The sequence below is a fragment of the Anas platyrhynchos genome, chromosome 1 (assembly GCF_047663525.1).
Source record: "Anas platyrhynchos isolate ZD024472 breed Pekin duck chromosome 1, IASCAAS_PekinDuck_T2T, whole genome shotgun sequence".
Classification (NCBI taxonomy): domain Eukaryota; kingdom Metazoa; phylum Chordata; class Aves; order Anseriformes; family Anatidae; genus Anas; species Anas platyrhynchos.
Window position 1 is genome coordinate 87665958 of NC_092587.1, and position 21065 is coordinate 87687022.

Sequence of the window (21065 nt, forward strand, 5' to 3'; positions counted from 1 at the left end):
TGATTCAGGTCTTCAGAAACCAGCCTCTCTTTTCTCAGAGATTTTTGTTTGTTTGTTTTGTTTTTAATACAACAGACACACACACACACACAAAAAAAAAAAGTCCAGCAGAAGTCTCTACATATTTTCCAGATTATGTGCAGTTGTGTGGGAGCTGAAGGTCAGGCTGTGTGAAAGGACAAAAAAGCCATTTGGTGATTGGCAATGTGCTCTAGCTACACTACAGACAACACTCAGTTTCAGTGCAGATCTGCTTGGAGTGTCACAGGGGTCCTTACCTTTTGCACAGAAGTGGACAGAGCAGGATTTTATCCTTCCTTCAGTATTTGGAAGAGGCACACATTTTGCTCTGTCTTTCTTCCCCATAAACCCTTACCTGCCAGAAATTCTCTCACACCGTCGTTAGCTCAGGGAAAAGAGGTACAATTTTTATTCCAGTGCCTTCAGATTAGAAGAAAGCTTCTAACAAGACTATTTTTCCCCCCCATAGCTGAAGTGGCAGGTGGGATGAGTCTGTCCGCACAGAAAGTTTGGCCAGAGGATGAAGTGCGGGTTGTAAGGGGCCTCTCCCCAGCACTTGGCTGCCTCTTGGTCACACTGGCACACCATTTTTTCACATCGATCTGTCACTTTATCTGCAAAAGAAAACATGAACGGAAAATGAGGGATGCTGTGCTGGAACAAGGGGAGAAACACTTTGAAGAGTGAGCAAGTCCCTAACAAAGTGGTTCGTGGGGAACACAGGCTGTGGGAGGAGGCAGAAGAGGCTACTCAGCTGCTGCACAGAAAATCCCCATCTGCGTGAGCAGGAGAGCAGGACCAACGTGTTGTGTTGTGTGCGGATCCGATCCTCCCCATCCCCTCTCTGTCAGTGGGTCTGACCTTAACAGTGGCCAGGAGCATGAGAAAGTGGCAGCTAAATGTAAAGTGGCAATGCCTATAAGATGTGCCCGGCACAGAGCACTCATTTGGGGTTAATGAAGCCCATCCCACCTCCAGGCAGATTAAACGCAGCTGTTAGGCTAATATTACTTAAAAGCACAGTGCCTTGTTTATATGATGCTGCTCCTGTGGATTTTCTATCTCCCTTCAAACCCTGCGCTAGGCAAAGTTTAAAGCATTATTTCATGTCAGCGCACACAGGCTTTGATCCAAAACCAGCTGCCATGCATACAAATCTTTCCACATTTAACTGGACTTTGCTGGACCAACCCTACATCTGATAAATAAGAAGAGCCCAAATGTCTCAAGCTATTCTGAAGAGAATCACAGATCTACCAGTAACGTTTCAAGGGCCCCCTTCACAAGGACTCAGTAATAAGTCCATTTTTTGCTTAGCTACCATTCAGCTTTTCTCCCTGCCCTCTGCTCCCTGAGTTCTCCCTATGCCATGCCAACCACTCTCAGCCTAATGTCAGGACAGGAGTCTGGCTTGGCAGCCAGTCCTGGGAGAGCACAAAGATTTTTTTTGACCAGCCCCAGCAGCTTACGGCCTTTCCTATATTCCGGATATTTGCTGAACGGAATTCACCTACATGTGATGGTGTATCTGGACTGAAACATAAAGTTTTGCCACATTTTTCTTCCGTTATACAAACAAAACTGCATAGCAGTAGCAAAAGATGTGAGAGGTCCCAGGTAAAATGAGTTTCTGTTTCATTTCCCTGAAAATACCTGTGTTTATGACATAGTGCCAGGCCGCAGGCATACGATTTCCTCTTGCATAGCATGGACAGTGAAAGCAGCTGTGCTTGTAATTTCTCCGGACATCTATCCTCTAGGCCCAGCAAACATGCCTTGAAATCTCTCTATTCCTTTAGTTTGAATGCAACCAGACATTACACCTTCCCAGCTCAGTAAAACCTGCTGTGCTGCAGCCTAGGAAATTTGTCTTCAGGGCACATTTCTGTTGTTCTTCCCTGTGGTGGATGTAAGAGGAAGTGAAGCTTGCTGAAGTCTCATGGAGAATAGATGCTGGATGCTTCTGAGGTCCTCCCAGGACATCAGCTAAGGAATTAATGGCTTTTGTTTAACAAACACTTGTTACCCAGGTTGGAACAAGCGCAGCCCTGTGCATTTTTATGGGGCAAGCATCGCAGGTCTCATGGACTCTTTAAGTCTTACATCTGCAGCTGGGATTGTTCCTTCGCAGCAAAAAGAAATAGTCACACATCGAAACAGATAGCAGAAAATATCAGACAGCAATGGAAATATGGATAAATGAGAGGGAGAGCAGTTATGACTTCAGCAAAATATTCCTCAGCCAGCACTCTCTATTTAATAGGTTGTTTTGGCACTTGGACAGGAGCTACTGTGGATATGTTGTGCCACATCCTGTATCTGCTGGCAGGTTTTCAGCTGCTGGAGAGGTTGAGGATTGCACTACAAGGATATGATCTTCTAGCAAAGTATAAATAATCATTTAGTCTTCAAGCAATAGCTTTGATGGTATGGGGACAGGTTTTACTCTCACATTTCTTTTCAAACTTCCAAAGAGCTCCACAATAGATTTTACCATCAGGGACTTTTGGAAGACTTCGAAATAGAAGTGACAAATTCTGAGACTGGAGTCATCTGGTGGATGTCAAAACAAACTGGTGTGAGCCACTGACGGGCTGTGACTGTGCAATTCAAGACCTTCCTGACTGGGTACCAGCTGCAGAGCTGAGCAGAGCCTACACACGCTGTATGTGCCTGCGGCACTCGAGAGCGCTCAAATCTGCAAGCTTCAAAATCCTGATGGAACCTGAGGGCTTCAGGCTGGGGTCCCACACAAGGCTGCACCCTACCTGACCTGTCCAGGAATGGGAAGAGAGCTCAGAGGAGAATGAAGGATACCCAAAGCAGTTTTAAAAGCAGCTTGGCGTGCACAGACCCACCTCCGAGGCACTCAGAGCTTTTGTCAGCCTGTGCTCCCCTGGAGGAGGGAGGGAACTGAACCCGATGCGGGTGACGACCTCCTTACCACACTGCACGGCCTTCTCCTCGCACTCCCACTGGTAGCTCTGCACCTTGGGGCTGCAGCCCTGTTTCTCCGCCATGTCGTAGCAGCAGTCGTGCCTGTGGCAGCACCTTAGGGAGAAGAAAAGGCAGAGTCTGGGCTCAGGCACCCTGCAAGGTTTTGTTCGGGGGGGTTTCCATGTGCCACAAGGGTGTTCCACTCATGCACTGCTAATGACAGCTCTGTCAGTAAATTGATAATGAGCAGAGTGTCCTGGCATCTCTGTGAAAACTCAGGAGCTTGCTAATGCCGTATTTGCTCCCAAGACCATGATGTTTCTTCTTGCCCTGTGGTTTTGTCCCCAGAAAGGCAGGTGTGGTCAATACCCAGGACATGGTAATCCCGCTCACTGCAAGCATTACGATGAGGTGTGTGACCATGGCTCACCAATTTAGACTTGGACCCAACTCAGAATCAGGAGTCAGGATGGTTTTTCCCTTCCTTGGAATCAATGAGCAGCTGGCTACAGAACCATCAGCCTGCAAGGTGGGATTCAGACTCTCAAAGGTGGGATTCAGACTTTACACGCCTAGGTGAGTAGCCCAGCTGTAGATATCTGCACTACAGACTACACTTAGAGAGATAATTCCCACTATTGAATACTTCAGGGTATATAGGAAAACTTCACCCCACTTAAATTTTATTCTGGTAGTTTAGTGAATTAAAATACACTAATTAAAAAAAAAAAAAAAAAAAAAAAAAAAAAAAAAAAAAAAAAAGACTGATTAAAATCATTAAAAGAAATGATTTAGCACTTCAAGAGGTCCTATGGTAGATAACAAAGGTTGTTAGAGCAAGAGGGAGAGGTCAGAGGCTGGAGCTCTGGTGGAGTGATCTCCTGTGCTTCCAGAAGCTGTCCCTGCAAGGGACACCACGGAGGAACTGTTCTGGTAATTGGGAAGTGCTGAAGGAGGTTGGCCTCGGGGGGAAATGAGGAGCAGAAGGCTTTCAGAGAAGCTCTTAAGTCCTAAATGTGCACCTCTTCAAGATGTTGACAAAGTCTAACTGAAGACCTTGTTTGTCACCTGTAAGGCCTGAGGCCAACGCACCTGAAAAGCCAATAAAAAGCTCTGTGATGCACTCTGAGACCCACCATCATCTATCCCTCTGGAAAAACAGAACAATGCTGCAAGAAGGATGAAGATCCCTTGTGCAGGTAGTGGGGCTTCTCCAGGGACCCACTGAGATCTGTCAACACTTTACCTGAGAACTCAGGAACATCACAGACTTCATCACCATCTGCTGCAGAGCCATTCTTGCCCTTTTAGAAATCGGTTTATGGATATAAGGGACAGTGGGCTGCATGAAGTGATGCCAAGAAGAAAAAGCCAAGAAGAAAAAGATCTGAAGTGCAAAAACCAAAACCCACCACTGATACAAATCCTAATAAAATCACTGCAACTAGATCAGGTAAGTCATGTAAAAGAAACATGAGAATTAGGCCAGCCAGATGAAATGTAGCTTTTGTGTAAGCCCTGTGCTTATCCACATCCTGAATTTAGACTGGTGTGCTTTCCCTACTGACTGACAGATTTAGTAGTTAAAGTAGCAATTTCATCCCACAGATGAGTCTGCAAACCAAACACCATTCTTCTTCTCAGCCTGCAAAGATGAAACCAGTGAGATGATCACAACCAGACTACTCACAACACTGTGAAATGGAAGTTAACATAGCAGACAAGTATCTACCTCCACACCACCTCCTCAAAGGACTTAAGAATGGGAATAAACCCCATGGGATATACATATCTAAGGTTTCCTGTGAGGAGAGAAAGATCTGTGGGAACAGATCTTGGAAGAGGTGAAAGACGGTCTGCAAATCAGGCAAAGACGACCAAATGTGCACGGAAGAGGTGTGATAGCTCTTTAAGATGCTCCTTAGCTGGCTTTGTGAAGTCAGGGGGATTGCATAAACTCTGCAGGACCACAGGATTTGGGGCACAGTTCTCCTTCCACTTATGTGTTCCTCCTGATACCCGTAACTGCAGCAGGGTGACATGTGGCTGACACCAACACAGAGAAAGAAGGCTTTCGCTCATATTTTACAAGCATCTTTCAGATGCTCTGAAAGACTTGCCAAGGAATGAAGAGCGAGGAAACCTACCATCCTATTGCCACCTTCAGATGGCCCTTCCTGTCCGGAAAAGCTCTTTTCTGCACCTGGGTCAAAATGTGGTGTTAAAGCTCTTAAAAACCTGCTAATGCTTTGCCAGACCAGCACAAACAGTGCCAATCAACAGCATGGCAGAGCATTGGTCAACAAGTATGAAAAACAAACTCAGCCGTATTAGTAAGCAACCCACCCGTCACGCCTGTGTGAAGGGACAGCCCTAATGGCTACAGACAGCTTTGGCTGGCCCGACCCCACAGTGAGCAAATGCTGCTAAGGTAAGAATTTGTCATCTTGTGTTTGTCATGATAACAGCACAGCCACCCCTGTGCTTTGCTTTAAACCGGTAGCTGAAGAAATATCTTACTCTTCTGCATGGTTTTGCCAAGACTTTGATGAGCCACATTTGCACCTTGACTTTCATGGTGTCAGTGTTTCAAGGGAGATGCTGAGCACCTTTAGGTCCTGCTTTACAAAACGCTGCTCAGTACAAGCTGACCATTGCCTAAATGCCTTTGCTTGGGCTTTCGATAGTTTGGCTTCACATAAACGTGGGTGCCCATGCTTCCTTCTGGAAATCCCAGGCAGAAGTATGGGGGCAACATTTCCAGGATGATAAAATAAACAAATAAATAAAAATACAACTACAAGTCCAGGGAAATGCAGGCATTACAGCAGCTCTCCTTTCAGTTGTGGTGCAAAAATCCAGGGAACAGAACCGGGAAGGAGAAACAAACCTATTGACTTTATGGAGGAGAGATGCCATTATGTCTTGAAGTGAAGGGACTGTAAGAGTGGAACAAAAGGGAAAAGGTAATTACTGGCAACACCACATCAAAGTCAGTGTGTGGAATAAACCTCATAAAAGGATTACCTACTTGACACACTTTTTTTTTTTTTTTTCCACCATGAAAGAGAGGTGCTTAGAAACACTCTAGCCCCGTCTAGACAGATTGAATTACTCACAAGAAAAATCACTCCTCGTTTTTTTACTGAGACCCTAACAAAAGAAGTGTCAAGGGGTGAGTCATTTCCACCAGTATTTGTCACTCAAAGCCTGTAGCTTTACCACTCCACATCTCTCCTTTTCAGAATGGAAAATACGGAAAATAACGTGGTCCCTAACTGGCATGGGATACCCAGCCACGCTGATTTTTGCAGCAGTTTGCACTAACAGGTATCGGAAGTGAACATAAATTATAAATTTTTAGGGCTAAATCTAGTGTGTCATTGCCAACTCTTCTGAACTAAGAACCTAACTAAAACAAAATATATATTTTTCTTGTTTTCGCAACTAAACATTTCAGCTAAGCAACAGTAATGAATGTACTTAAATTATTGAGATTCCTTTTTACACATTATCTAGTATCTTGAGTCATTTCCAGTTGCAGAGTCCCCATTTTCTGCCATTAGGACAAAATCCACATCCCATAGAAATCAAACAGCAGCAGAAACTCACACTGATGAATACCAGACCAGATTTTACTCTGTTTTTCGGGAGCACTGAGTACTTTCATCTCCCACAGTCACCTAAATTTGGAGTCACCGAACATCTGTGGTAAACAGTTTCTAGGTGACTCCACTCAGGCCTTCAGCTAATGAAGTACTCCAAATTAATGAAGTCATATTTTATGTTAAAACCTTGATTTTAAGAGTTGGTAAAGGGATAATGAAAATAATAAACAGGTTTACAGGCATAGTTCTAGATGGTTACAAGCAGATCAAGAGATATAACCAAGAATGAAAAGAAATCTCTAGACCTGAGACCTATGACACTTTGTGGCCGGCCGTTCATTATTTGTAAGTCCCATATCCACTGTTTCATAGATGCCATGCACATATAAACCAGGGATATGAAGAGAGGGTTTATGGCAGGGAAATTCCCACTGCATTAATGAAAAGAGCTCTACTGGCTTAAATGGCTACTTGCTGCTTTATACTCACCGAGGAGCTGGCCTTTAGACTTGGCATCTTTTCTCTCCCCCTCACCTCCTCTTTTTTGTTTTTCTCCTCCTTCTTCTGTCCTGCCACTTCCCTATTCAAAGTTTGATTTGGTAGAAATTTGCAATGTCTCCAAGAGCTGGGTACACTGGAAAACTCAGCCAGCTTCCTTCCCAGTGAGCTACACTGTCTTCCCTCCTGCAATAAGCAGCACTTATGTATGGGTAACACCTGGCTTGATGACTGCAGATAAAAGCAGATAGAGCTGTGTGCTCTGCCTTTGAGGTTTTAAACCAAACAAGATTGCAAATCAAGGGCTCAGAGAACCCCAGAGTCCATCATGCTAAAGATTTACATGTACGCTGGCTGCAAAGTACAAGAACACCTTACAGGCTCATTGTTTTTAGCCTTGGAAATACAAAGCACAGTGTATCCCCCACTAAAAAAGAGAAGAGAAAATAACACCCTGCTCTACGCCATTGTTCTTGCTTGATTTAGTGCAAACTACCAGGTGATGAAGGCAACAGGTTTGACCACCCTTCCCAAAGATCTGGATTCCTCCAGAAGGTAACCAGCAAAGTTCCCATCACTGTCATTTTCAGGACCAGGTGAAACAACTGTCCAAACAATCTTGGTCACTGCCCTCTCTGTGCATAAAGACTCAGCTAGTTCAGGAACTCTCATCCTGGTTCCTCCTTTGCCCTCCACCCCGTGGGGCCAGCTCCCAGGAGCAAAGTTCTCATCCAGGAGGCGTCTGAATCCTCATTCATACACCAGGTGGTACCTGGCTCCTCACTCCTCCTCTGCCCAGTGCTGTTGACATAAACTAACTCCCTCTGTAGCAAGTCCTTGGAGGCACAGGAGTACAGGCAGAGAAGAGCGAGGAGATCTGCTGCTTTTGGACACAGAGCTGAGGTTCTTCTTACCAGTCTGTTTTATCTTTGGGCCAGCCTTGTCCTCCCAGTCCGCAGTAGCATCCATAGCCAATATAAGCCAAGGGAGACCGCCCCGTGCCACAGGTGATAGCTCCTGCCAGTTCAATGATTCCTCGGGTGTGCAGCGAATGGGATTTTCCCAGAGCGCCTTTCCAAACTGCAAAGACAGGACAAGGATTCACACAAGGATTAAACACGCCGGATGCTGATCTTAAAATCCTCACAGGGAGATTTTGGGTCTTGACTGGTTGTTGAGCGGTGTCCCCAGGCTGGGAAAACTCACTGGATGAGCTGCGGTGTCCCGGGTTGGACCTGCACGCAGACCTGGAATCTGCAGAAAGAGGTGAAGTTTCTCTGTTGGCCAACATATCCTGTGTTATCCAAGTCTTCCCTACTATCCAGGAGATTTTAACCTGTTCTCCAGACCACAAAGAGGTGACACTGCTGTAAATTTACATACAGGAATAGCTGCAAGACCCCAGGCCTGTAAGGTATGCCATGATATCATTTACATCCACTTCTGTTACTATGTTCCATTTAAGTTGTAGCAGTATGTTGTCTGCATGAATTTGAATAAATAAATTTTAAAAAATAATAAAACAACAAAAGGAGTTCTGTGTCTGTGTGCAGACAGCTACCTAAACTGCTCTGGAGCTCTTTGAGCTACAGGTCTTTCAAAAAACATTATGATGATTTCAGATGTTAATTTGAAAGACTTTTTTTTTTTTTTTTAAAGAAACCACAGAGTCTCAGTTCCAGCAACTGTTGCAGAAAGCAAGGGTACCCTGCCCCTAATACTCAAACAGCTTTGAAGTTCACGGCACGGCCTCTGATGCTTATCGCGTTACCGATGGCAGTGCAGGTGGTTAGCAATTACTGCCCGCGCTCACCGTGAAGAACCGGGCGCTTTGCACGACTCCGGCTGCCCTGCTCACCTGAGTGCCCTGATGGGTGAGCTCTCAGCCCGGGATGAAGGAGAAGCCGTAGCAGGGAACCCTTGCCATGCTGAACAGCCCCTGGTATTTCAGCACTCCAGACCTCTGCAAAGCCCTACATATATGTGGGCTAATTAACCCCCTAAACAACCTGGGGATGCAATACTGTTATTAAAACTTGCTTTCCCTTCAAAACCCAGCCAGCTAATCCCCCCGCTTGGGCCTCTCCCCTCTTGCACTCCGGCCCGTGCCCTGGGCTTGATCCAAAACCCTGCTGAAGGCAACCTGTGTCTGTCCCCATTAACAACAAGCCAGCCATTGGCTTCCTCTCTGCTGAATGTGGGGCCACAGCCCATCCCACAGCACTTTCCCCAATCCTTTTCCCCCTGGCAATCCCAGCTCCGAAGGGAGCAGAGCCTCACGCTCCTCATCTCGGGGTTTCACACAGCCTCCTTATGCTTCTCAGGGCGCTCCGCGGGGATTAAGTGCACATTCCTGAAAAAGTAACAGATCCGCTCACCCAAACACTACTCGAGTGTTCAGATTTCCTGGTAAAAGCACATCAGACCCGTGTTATTCAGAAAACGAAGAGGCGACCTATTTCCCTTGTCCAAACAGTGGGCACTCCGGAGTTAGCAGCAGGCTTGGCTCTCAGGAGCCCCAGGGACATCGCAGGTAACGCCACTGGAACAGGTCAAATGCCCTGGATTTGGGGCAAAAAATAATAATTTTGAGGTCTGCAGACTGAAGCAGGCTGTAAACGTTCCAATGGAAACAAAACCGTCTTTGTCGACGTTCAAGCCTCCTGACAAGGAGCTTGGTTTATTTTTTATTTTTTGCTGGTTTTCTCTTGGACAGGACCTCCGGACTGGCCGCTGGCTGAGCACAGCTGAGGCTGGGGTGAAATCTCGGTGCCTCACCCAGAAAAAGAAAGGCCGCTCTTCTTTCAGGGCCATCTCTGAGGATCAAGGGACTGTAATTACAGCGCAGAGCTACTCATGAAAGCGGAGAAAAGGACCCAGGGGGAACTGCGTCCAAAAGAAACGCTTAAGGCTGTGTGCTCTGCGAGAGCTCGAAATAATTCAAGCATCCAGGCAGTGTCTGATGTTTCTGCTTCATTCTTTGAGAGCCGGCTGGGGTTCGAGCCGACAGCGCACTGCCGCAGCTCGGGGTCAGCCCATCAAGTACACCTCGCTACCCAGGCGCACGGCTAATAACTGGACCAAGAGCTGCAGCTGGTTTTAATGTGCTGGGCAGCCGAGCCAACGTGGCCGTGGAAGCCTTGAAAGAGTCCGAGGCTCGCCAGCAGCCTGAACTGGGCCACATCCCCCGTGAGCGTGGCCGGTCATTACGGGCACTTCAGCAGAGAACATACCTGCAGGGACATGAGCGGTGCTGGATCTGACAGCTTAAACTTGCCATTGCCCGTGGACACAAGCTGAAGATTAAGGCAACGTTTCAGGGTTAATTTTAAATCTGTACTGCAGGAGGAACCTCAGACCTGTCTGATTTAGAGTCACGTTGCTGCGGTGTGTAGGGGCTTTATGTCAGCAGACATTTATGGCTTTTCAAAAAGGATTTTTTTTCTTCCTTTTGAATTCAATATGAAGTGAAATCAGCTCTCTTCATAGTCATTAGTATAAAAAGAAGATAGCTCTGGAAAGAAACACAAACTCCAACAACTTTGTAGCAGAAAACTATTCTAAAAAAAAAAAAGACCTGTGTTTATACGGCACTGGCTCTGTAAACCACCATGGAAATGAAGCAGGCACGCGGTTGCTTACACTGCCCTGCGCTATAAAGCTGAAAAAAAAAAAAAAAAAAAAAAGGAAAGAAAGAAAGAAAGAAAGAAAAAAAGAAAGACAAGCAATACTTTATATTCAGCCAAAAGATACGGATAACCCAGGTAAATCTGCCAGCAAGAGGAGAAGCTGCCCGGGGCAGGGGGGCTGCAGGGGCAGAGGGATGGGGCACGGCCGTGGCACTCACCTGCCTGCAGCAGCAGCAGCAGCAGCAGCGAGCCCATGGGCGACCTCCCCGCTACCCGCACGCTCCCTGACGCTGGTGTTTGGCTGTCGGGACGCCCAGAGCGCTGCCCGGCGAACCAAGGTGTGGGTGTGTTTGCCAACCCTCCCGGGCTCCGTCTGCAGGGTTTTTATATATATACATCTGCGTGCATGTGCCTGTAAAGCCAAACACCCCCCTCCTGCAACTTCCCTCAGTCGCAGCCCTGCCCAAAGGGCTCCTTGCTGGGCTGGAGAGGGCGCGGGCTGCCCCTGTTTGCTTGCCATCGCCTCCTGGGACAGCCCTGGGCGCTAAGCTGGGCTCTTTCTCTAAGCTGTTTGCTCACAGACCCTGGTTAACCTCTGAGTAGCTTCGGAAAAGGGAAGCCGGCCACTGCGCCGCCTGCGGCTTGGGCTTTCTGCTGCGGTGTCCACCTGGCAGGGATTTTCTCTTTTTATAGATCATTCTTTTCAGGGTGTGTGCGTGTCTGTATATATATATATATATATATATATTATTTTAAGACTGATTATTTTTCACATTTTAAAAAGAAGAGACAAAACTAGAAACATCTAACAGGAAAAAAAAATACAGTTAGATGCAAGCATCTAATTATAAACTGACCAACAGAGCTAATTCTGGGCCACTCCAGAGGGAAAAATATCCTCTAGGTGCAGCCTGTTGCTGCACCTGACAGAGACTAATTAATTTTTTTGAACACTCCTCAGTATGTGGGTCTGTGGTCAGGGCTGGTTAACTGAGGCCAGCACATGCCCCGGTCACACCAGTAGCTGTGGGCAGCTGAACTGGTGAGGGGGTGGCCCCATCGCACGGCCGCTGCTGGTGGCCACGGCTGGATGCTCTGCCAGAGAGGAAGAGGAGGGGAGGAAGGCTGTTTGGGTCTGTCTCAGCTGCACCCCTCGCTGGAGGTTCCCATGTAAAAGCCGTGCCTTCCTACTTAATGGCGCGCCTTTAAATATTTGCTTGCTAAATATTGGCACTTGAATCAAAGGTCAGCAGTGAGGGGTTTACTGGGCTGCCTTCTGCTGAGAGCAGTCCAGCTGCAGCAGCTGGCGATCTTTGGGGAGCAAGTTTTCAAGAAACGGTACATATTGGGCATCTTCGGTGATACAGGGCAACCAGACCACAGAGCTGGGCAAAGCAGCCTCAGTGATGGGATACGGAGCTGTGGCTTCGGCAGCTGCACAGCTCTGATGTTTGCTGTTTCCAAGGGCTCCAGTGGATGAGCACAACCCTACCGTAACTGTGAGCCTGAAATCCCCAACCCACCACTGCCACAGCCCTGTGCTCGCAGCAGGAGGAGGAAGAAGGCGAAGGCAGCAGAGTGCACAGCCGCAGGCTCACATGCGCTCCTCTGCTGCCTCTCAGGGGCCCAGGAGGAGCTGCGTGGCTGATTTCTCCTCCCTCGGGAGCTCCCTCCAGTAATTATTCTGAAGTGGTGATTGCAAGTCTCATTTGAGCCATTACTGGCTAATATTTAACCTGAATAGTATAACTTTGCAGAAGGAGGATGCTGGAGGGTGGGTGTGCCTTCCTCTAGGGCTCTGGGGATGCAGGCGATCAAAATGGGAAGTGCGAGCAGGGTGACAAGCTTTAAAGCACCACCTGGGGACCAACTGAATGAGACCCCCACTGGAGCAAACTCCACCTCTGACAGACACTTGATGGGTCCCTTTCCCAAGCGGGCACCAAAAGAGAGGTGTGAGGGACTTTTGCAGATGTTTTACTGGCTTGTCAGTGTCCCTGAGCCAGGGGACAAACTGGGAATAGCGCAGTGCCTGAAGGACTGAGAGGCAAGCAGCCTGAATGCTGCATCTTGTCCCAGTAACTTGAGGATCAAGGTCAGGGGCTCCTTGTCTACATGGCCTAGTATTTAGCTTGCAATCCGCCCTCCAGTCTGTAACACAGCACCCAACTCTCTAAAGAAGGAAATTAGGGACCAGGGCAAGAAGTAGCCAACGTTCACTTGTGGAAACAGCAATCCACAGCTAAGGAAACCTCACCGAGTCTCCGGCAGGAAAATGAGCTCTGATACAGTGACCATAACCTGCTGCCTAACTTTGACAGGTTGTCCATCACTATAAGCAATCCCCAAAGCCAGTCTGAGTGCTCAAAGCATCTACTCTACAGGTTGGATTTATCATGGTCATTCAGGTTTGAATACCTATATTTAGCATCTTTATTTCAAAGACTGCCTGAATTCCAAACCTAATAAAAAAAAAAAGGCATTATAAATGTTCAGACTACAATTTGATTCTATTGCTTTTCTTTCTCACTTTTCCCTCCCCTGAAGATAACATTTGTTTCCCCAGTTCAGCAATAAACACAAAATGAAGAAACACAGACTCTTCTGATAGCCAAATGTGTCTGCAATGCTTGAAGAAGAATGCTGTAGGATGATAGGGAAGTACGCCCAAATTTAGACTTGGAAATGAACTGAAAAATTTAAACGTGGAAATTCTGAAAGCAGAATTAATGTATTGTTTTCTTGGGATTATTTCCAACTGCTGACTGGTTGAGTCTCTTATTTATCTCTGCAATTACTGATTGCTGTTGCCTAAGTTAACACTTTAATAAATATACTAAGTGCTAATAGTGGTTTTACTACGCTACAGTAAATGCACTGGGATCATAAGGACATTGTCATTACTGTTTAGGGAAAACAAATGAATTCCTTGGTTTCACCTTCTTCACTTGCATTGTGCATATTGCCCTGCTTGAGCTTCACTTTTCACTAGTAATGACAGGCAGCACATGAGGATATTGGAATGTAAAGAAGTGTGTTCATAGCTACTGCTCAGAAACTAGACTGGGAGACAGAGGTGTCCTGAGTGAGAAAGTGTAATAGAAATCAGGAGCACATAAAGTTAAGTTCTTCTTCCAGCTTTGAAGATACATTTCAACCCTGACTATTCTAGACCATCGTTCTCTCTCAGCTCTGCCAGTATATTTCAGACTCCAAGGCTCCATTATTGCAGCAGTGCTTATCTCTGTAGTCTACTGCGCATTTAGTCATCTCCAAACGCTGTCTGCTTTCACTTCTCATTTTCCCCATTGTTCAGGCTCCATTACCCTTTTTTTCCTCCCCATCAATTGCTAGATTTCCTGCTGCTGCACTTTCTGCACTTGCCACCTTGCACTTCTCTCCTTCCACATTTTGTCCCAACCTATTACTTTCACCTCCATCATGAACAGCTTCAAGGTTCACACATCCTGTCTCAAGTCTCAGGTGCCAGAATACCTGGAAAAGGGCTCTCATTTATTAAAAGGCTCCATTCATAACACCAGTTGGTCCTGGCTAGATCATGAAGCACATGGAAGTTCACACAGACTTCCTGAAGAAAAGGGGATGTGTTACACCATCTCCCCTCTGTTATCCAGATTGCTTTACTAGGCTGCATCCAGCGTACAGGCTTGTGTCTTTTATGTTTGATATCCAAATAAATACAGAAAAAGCCAACAGTAGGCTAAATCTTAGGTGGTATTCCTGCTCCTACAGGAAACAGGGAATCACACATTCCCTGGAGGTGCTACTATGATTATTCATGATGTGCTTTCCTGTAGCCCTTTTGAAGGATAGCTGAGCTCAAGGTTACTACTGTAGATTTATTAGGAGGGACACTAGAAAACAAGGGTTTAGCTGTTCTTTCCTTGACATCAACCAGTGCTACACATGGCAAGTTTTTAAGGATTCCTGGAACCCCTCTGCTTTTAGTCAGGCCAGGCTTTTCTAAACATCTACACCTCCTATTGGGAAACTCTTCTTTACCATTTCCCCAATCACAATCTGAATTATCAATCCCAGATTCAAACACTGTACTCTGCTTACATCATGAATATCCTTTCGCAGGCCCTTCAAAAACTCTTTTTTATACATGCATTCACCACAGCAGCAACACTCATATTTGCTACCACTACCTTGTTTTTGTTTCATGACTCATCACCTCTTCACTGCTGTGGAAACTGTTGTCTTCTGTGTTTCCTATTTAGTATATAAAAAGATTTGGGAAAGGGAAAAAAACAGGGCAGCCAGAAGAGCTCCACCTTTCAGGAGAAAGGGAGGAGACATCTCTACAATTTGTTCTGCTGGAAAGACAATGTTCTGAGCTAGGCATTGCGGTCACCTAGTGGTTTTGTTTCATTCCTGTCTGACCAGCCACTGGTTGAGAGCATGTCGCGTTAAAGGGGTGTAGCTGATTAACCGTCACGGGCCCGTTTGGATTCAGAGTACTGAACCAGTCGGACATTCACCAAAACTGGGGGTCCGTTCGGACAATCACCAAAAACGTAATAACCGCCTGGGGGTCCACTCAGACATTCACCAAAAACGTATTAACCACCTGGGGGTCCGTTCAGACATTCACCAACAATGCATTAACCGTCTGGGGGTCTGGTTAGATTCAGAACACTGAATTATCACGGATAATCACCCTCACCCAAGTCGCATTAATGAAAGCTATCACAATGCAATCAAGTATGGTTTATTACAGCAACAGATAATCAGGTTCTTTTGGATTGCCGGTGATAGTGACTGTCTGCAAAAGCAAGCTAGTATGCATGAAATACACGGGTGTTATAGGTGTTACAGATGTCACAGATGTTACAGATGTTATAGATGTTATAGATGTTACAGATGTTATAGGTGTTATAGGTGTTATGGGTGCACAGCCTAGAAATAAACGCGTTGAAAGGATCAAAGACTCTATATATAGAGATTTATAAGCAAATATTCAGATCTCACCCAAAGGCGTCCCAATGGGGGGGGAAGAGAGGCTCAGCCTGTCGACTGATCCCAGGAGTCAGGAGGTCCTAAGGATGCTGTATGTCCTCGGGATGGTATCTCCCCTGACGGTGGTATCTTCCCTAACATCCCCTCTCTCTTGGGCCAATTTATATTATTTTCTATCTTTTAGGTGGAGCTTGAGTGGCTCTAGTCAAGCATATCTTAGTTATGATTGGTGTAAAGTTTTCCCGTTTCCGTTTAAAGTAATAGGCTCCGAGAAATTCAGAGCGCATGCTCAGTGAGGGGTGGTTGCACCTTGGAGGCGGGTAGCTTTTGGGATGGAGGTGTGTTTTGGTATTATAATGATATTATAATGAGCAAAAAGAACACTAGGGTACAGCATTTGTCAAAACATGACAGGTCTTTGGCTTAGGGTGGCAAAAAGTGCAGCTTTGTGCACAAGAACAATCGAGGCCCCACCTGATTACAGAGCCTAGCCGTGGTGTCTCCACTCCACTCCACGCTCCGTGGTGTTCCTTAGAGCTAGCACACCAAGTTTCCCCAGCGCGATAGCATCTAAGGTTGGGAGCCTAGGGAACGCTCAGATAATGCAGTTATGCCCTACCCTGAAAGCCTCTTCAATGCTGTACCTTTTCCTTAAAAGTGTGAATGTTAATTTTATTTTCCTAGTTACTTCAGGCATTTACACCACAGAGCATACTCCATGTATTACGTCTTCACATTTTGTGCTTGTAATGGGTAACTGACCACACGTGCAGTCCCATTGCCAGCCCTTTTCTCCCTTACATGACAAGGATTTACCAAACCAAACCCTGTACCTTTTGCATCCAACGAGTGGTTAGGCAAGGGCTTGATGCTAGTGTGGTCTGAATGTTGATTAGCTTAGTACATTGGCCAACAACCCTCATGCCATGTTAAGTGCTAAGAGTGGAGACTCCAAGCCCTACAGATATCTGCTCAACTCCCAGTAAAACTACCTCTTTATGCTAAAAAAATCTTAATCTTGACAAGAATGTATTTTCCTGTAGCTTTTTCCTCATTAGTATAGAAAGATTTTAACCTTTACCTGGCTCTCCTGCCTCTCTCAAACCAGTTCTGGTACTGGTAACCATAAGACCACACTTAAATAAAGTATAATTATAATTTTAAGTGCTAACTTCGCATGCTGTTGGCTGTGACTCTATGGAATGAGATATCAAGCTGCACCTCCTGAAGTGCCTCACCGCTTCTTTGATGCCAGTCATTGCTTAATAGTTGAAAATTCCATGAAAATTCCTAACTGCTGCTTCCAGGGTTCGTATATTCCCTAAACCAGGTCTCTACAAGCATTCTCAACTCCCCTCTCCAGTTCTAGTCTTTTAGCATGGTGAAAGAACACTGTGCAAGTGGTTGATACTAATCTCTGGCACTAAACTGCAAGAATATTGTGCTTTTTTTCCCCAGTCAGATATTATTTCTGTCATTGCATCCATCTGACAGTCATCTCTTTAGGGAGTTTTCTTCAGGTTTTTGGGGGCCAGGAAAACATGCGTCTTGGCTGAGTTTTCTAGGGCTATCAGAGCTAGCTATCTGGCTTCATGTACTTCAGGGATATGGATTCTGTCTACTTGCTTAATTTCTTCTGTTATTTTAGAAATACAGATTTTGTTTTCTTTCAAAAAGTACTCTGTAAAAATCTCTGTTGGGTTGAGTGAAACGAGAAGTCTACTTCTTGGGGTAATTTACACAGAAGATATTTTTCCAAAAACACTTTTAACACTTGTTTTGTCCATAGTATTGAAGTGCATCACTTGGAAATGGTTTTACAAGCCTCTATTTGTCCCTAGTTTAACTTAATAAATACATTTCATCAATCAAAAGGTATTTTTCAATAATCTCTATAGTTACTGATACTTTAGCCTTCACACTTCCTCAGTTTGCCTTTTCCTAGCAGAACAACAGGCCACTGTTGAGTTCAAGTTTGCCTTTACATTTTTCCCATCCTGTCTTGCATAACGACAAGCAAGGCTTCACACATTCAACCAACACCAAATTGTGTCTTTGGTGCTTTGTTTCCTGTTTGTATGAGGAGAGATTTTTTCCCTGAGATTACTACAGAATTGATTTGTGCTGATCTGCTTTATGCTAATCCCAGATAAACAAAAAAGCTTAGAAAAACAAGTCACCACCTTTTTTAAAAAAAAAGAAAAAGGATATTATTCTTTCATGTTCCTCTTACCATACCTTTCCTGGCTACAATTACTTTACCCATATTTACAGGGAAAAAAGAACAGTAATTTACATGTCTTACTTCCAACACTGGGGAGAAGGAGTCAAGTCTGAGTTTTTACTCATCACCATAGTTCTGTACTTGTGCATTCATCTTTCCTTGTATATTCATGGCTCCCTTGTGCTGTTTCCTGAAGTATCTCTGTACAGAGAATGAAGTATCATTGTACAGAGCTTTGAGTGCAAGTTTGTTATCAACAGGCTAATGGCAGGACGCATTTGGGAAAAAGGACTGGAAACATCTTACTGGCTGACTCTCTCCCTCCAACCATTATTGTCCTAAGTCTTCGTAGTATAAATCCTCAGAAAAGGTAATTTGTCGGCCTCAATGCACTACACTAAGACAAAAAAACAATGTAATTCTAGACTTTAAATGTATTGGTGCAGTGATTTCTGGGGAGACATTTCTTTCTTAGAATCATGTGCTAAGGTTCTTTGCCTCAGAAACAATCAGAAATTTAAAGATTCTGATTTCTGAGTTTCTATTTTTTCTGTAAGTCTTGTAAGTCTTTAAGTTCTGTAAGTCTATGATGAGACTATGAGACAGAATTAATATATAATACTAAAATCTTAAATTTATAATTGTAGCCCGTAAGTGTGAAATGTAGTCATACTGGAGTTGAACTCTCAGCATTTCCTTGTAATTTCTGAATATGAGTTACTTACATCATCTCCTCAATGTCACATATCCACAAAGCACCATAGCATTAAGATCCTAGAAACGATTTTCAGACCGGATCATTTCCTGTTGAATCTGGCTCTTGTCTTTCTGGGTTTAACTGCTCATGATTTGAACGTATTTACCTCTTCATTAGTCCTTCCTTTTTTTTTTTCCCCCCACCGTGAGATTTGTGTAGTATTCAGTAACAGGAAAATTTTCAAAGTGCTCTTCTGGAAGGAACCAGGTGAAGATTAGACAGAACGTTACCTAAAAAAAAAGTCATACAGAAGTGGAGCTCAAGAATGAAGCAACACTGGTAACAGAATGAATTCAGGTATTGCAGAATCTATCATTAGAAAAACAGTATGATAAGAAACAAATATTCCCTATTTGAAAGATGATTTTGTCTTAGCAATCAGTATCAAGGAAGAAGTCTCACTTAAATCTCATTTTCAGAAGAAAAACTCAAAATTTCTTTGGAAACCAGCTGACAAGTGCTTCTGTGTGAATAAGCTGAAGAAGAATACTATCTCAGGACAGGCATCATTGTATCACTAATATGAAAGTATCTTCTTTTCTGCAGGACCAGAAAGAATATCAGCTTTATTATTTGCAATTCGGATTTCTTTTCCAAACCTTGGTTTTGTAAAGTCCTATGTTATCTCTAACTTCCGATGTTTTCCTTTGATCACCTTCGTTTTAGCCTGACACGGCATTATAAACATCAAAAAATTCCCATTGCATATCAAAAACCTGCTCTTATTCTGTTTATGACAATCTCTAATGCCACTCCATATGAACCAATTAATCAATACCTAAAACACATCAGTCTGGGACTACAAATATTATGTATGTGCATACTTACTGACTACAAAAACACCATAAATGGGACAGGAATCTATTGAGAGATGTATTGCGAAGACAGAAACAGTGAGAGACTGCTTCTTCTACACCAAGTGACTACTGATTGAAGACGCTGCACGGAGATTCAAAACAGTCACATACAGGTGACGGTGAATTTCAGAGTGGCATCACATAATGTATCTACAAGATTTCAAGATTAGTCTTGTCATTGTAAAACCAAGAGGAACATTTCTCATTATATTTTGCTCATCCCTTGCAAAATCCACCTCAGGAATTCTCAGTACATAATACCTCTTTTCATTTTATAGCAGTGCCTTCTGTGGTTAAAACAAACTGTAGTCTAGACAAAGGCCTAGGTGGTGATGCTCCCTTCAGCAGTGACACTAACAGAGTCCCTGTCCTCTATGAGGTCTATTTAGATTAAAATTATAAGAATTACTATTTCAGCAACTCTGGCTTGAGTTGATCAATAGATTCTGAAGTTATGAAGAAGGAAAGACAATAATCATAAATAGATAGATATCAGTTTTCTTAAGCTTGTCTCACTTAAGAGCTAGATTAAATAAGCCCCAAACTAAACATGCTTTGGACTAATATAACAAGACACAAATATTAGGGAAGTCTACAAGTGGCTTCTTGAAAAACACCTTGAGCCGGTGTCCCAGGTAAAATAATAAAGTTGGATCAACACTGAATTTCACAACTCATCTGAGGGTCCATGTTTACTTATATTTTTGGTATCCCTACTCTATAGTTGTGTAGTATTTAGTTACCCCCCCCCCCCCCCCCCGGCATCTCCTGGAGGAAAGATGACCCAGAGAACAGAACTAGACAGCTGGCAGGAACATGAGCTCCTTTCGCCCAGAACGTACTACACAAATTCTTTACCGCAAATTAAGGTCTTATTTCTCATTCTGTAAACACTGGATTTGTTTATTTAATCATAAGCTGTTCATCTGACAGAGCAGAGCCAACAGCATCTGAAAATGGTTCCAGTGCTCTAAGGCATTGAGGGCCATAGCTACACAGCCTAACAAAGGTTCCTGCACCTGGCATTTTCAGTTAGTTGGTTTTAGCTTTCCAATGCACCCAATTGGGTGTGTAACAGGGATGTGGACAGAATTTAGCTTCTCTTGGTTTATTTATCATGGTAAAATAGACTACGAAAGAGAGAGTGGAGAAGGGAGAATCAGTGTGGGAGTTGGGGGGAAGAAGCAAGGAGACGCCAAAGGAGAATAACAGGTCTATTGCTCAGGAGATGACACTCCTGTCAGCTCACAAAGGTGGCTGGAGATAAACCACACCTGTCCTCTCCAAAACAGGTTTGGCTTCCTCTCCCCACTCCCTTGGGCTCATCACATAGGACAACCCTGTCTGCTATATCCAACAGGGGAAATGGCAATGCATCTTCTGTGCTGCCTCTCATACAGCTGATGCAGCCCTCAGAGCTGTTCCTGGACATGTCTGCAGTGGCTCAAGCAAGACGGTGGAGCTGCTCCAAAACCTGAAACCTACCCTAAGGGACTGCTCATTTCCCACTTCAGCTGGTGCCCCACTCACCAGTCCTTCTACCTCACCTTC

General features: G+C 44.7%; 1 protein-coding gene across 2 annotated transcripts; it reads right to left on the reverse strand.

Moving 5' to 3' along the window:
* Nucleotides 1-407: 407 nt before the first annotated feature.
* Nucleotides 408-11088, reverse strand: LOC101798383 (phospholipase A2). 2 transcript variants are annotated; one of them, XM_072044315.1, is made up of 4 exons: nucleotides 10912-11088; nucleotides 7979-8144; nucleotides 2966-3072; nucleotides 408-635 (listed from the first exon to the last, which is right to left on the reverse strand). In XM_072044315.1, exons 1-4 carry the CDS (start codon nucleotides 10946-10948, stop codon nucleotides 472-474), a joined length of 474 nt encoding a protein of 157 aa, XP_071900416.1. In that variant the 5' UTR covers nucleotides 10949-11088; the 3' UTR covers nucleotides 408-471. The 2 variants fall into 2 exon arrangements, with proteins under 2 accessions (XP_071900416.1, XP_071900412.1); XM_072044311.1 differs by lacking the exon at nucleotides 10912-11088 and adding an exon at nucleotides 8271-8387.
* Between the last annotated feature and the right edge of the window lie 9977 nt (nucleotides 11089-21065).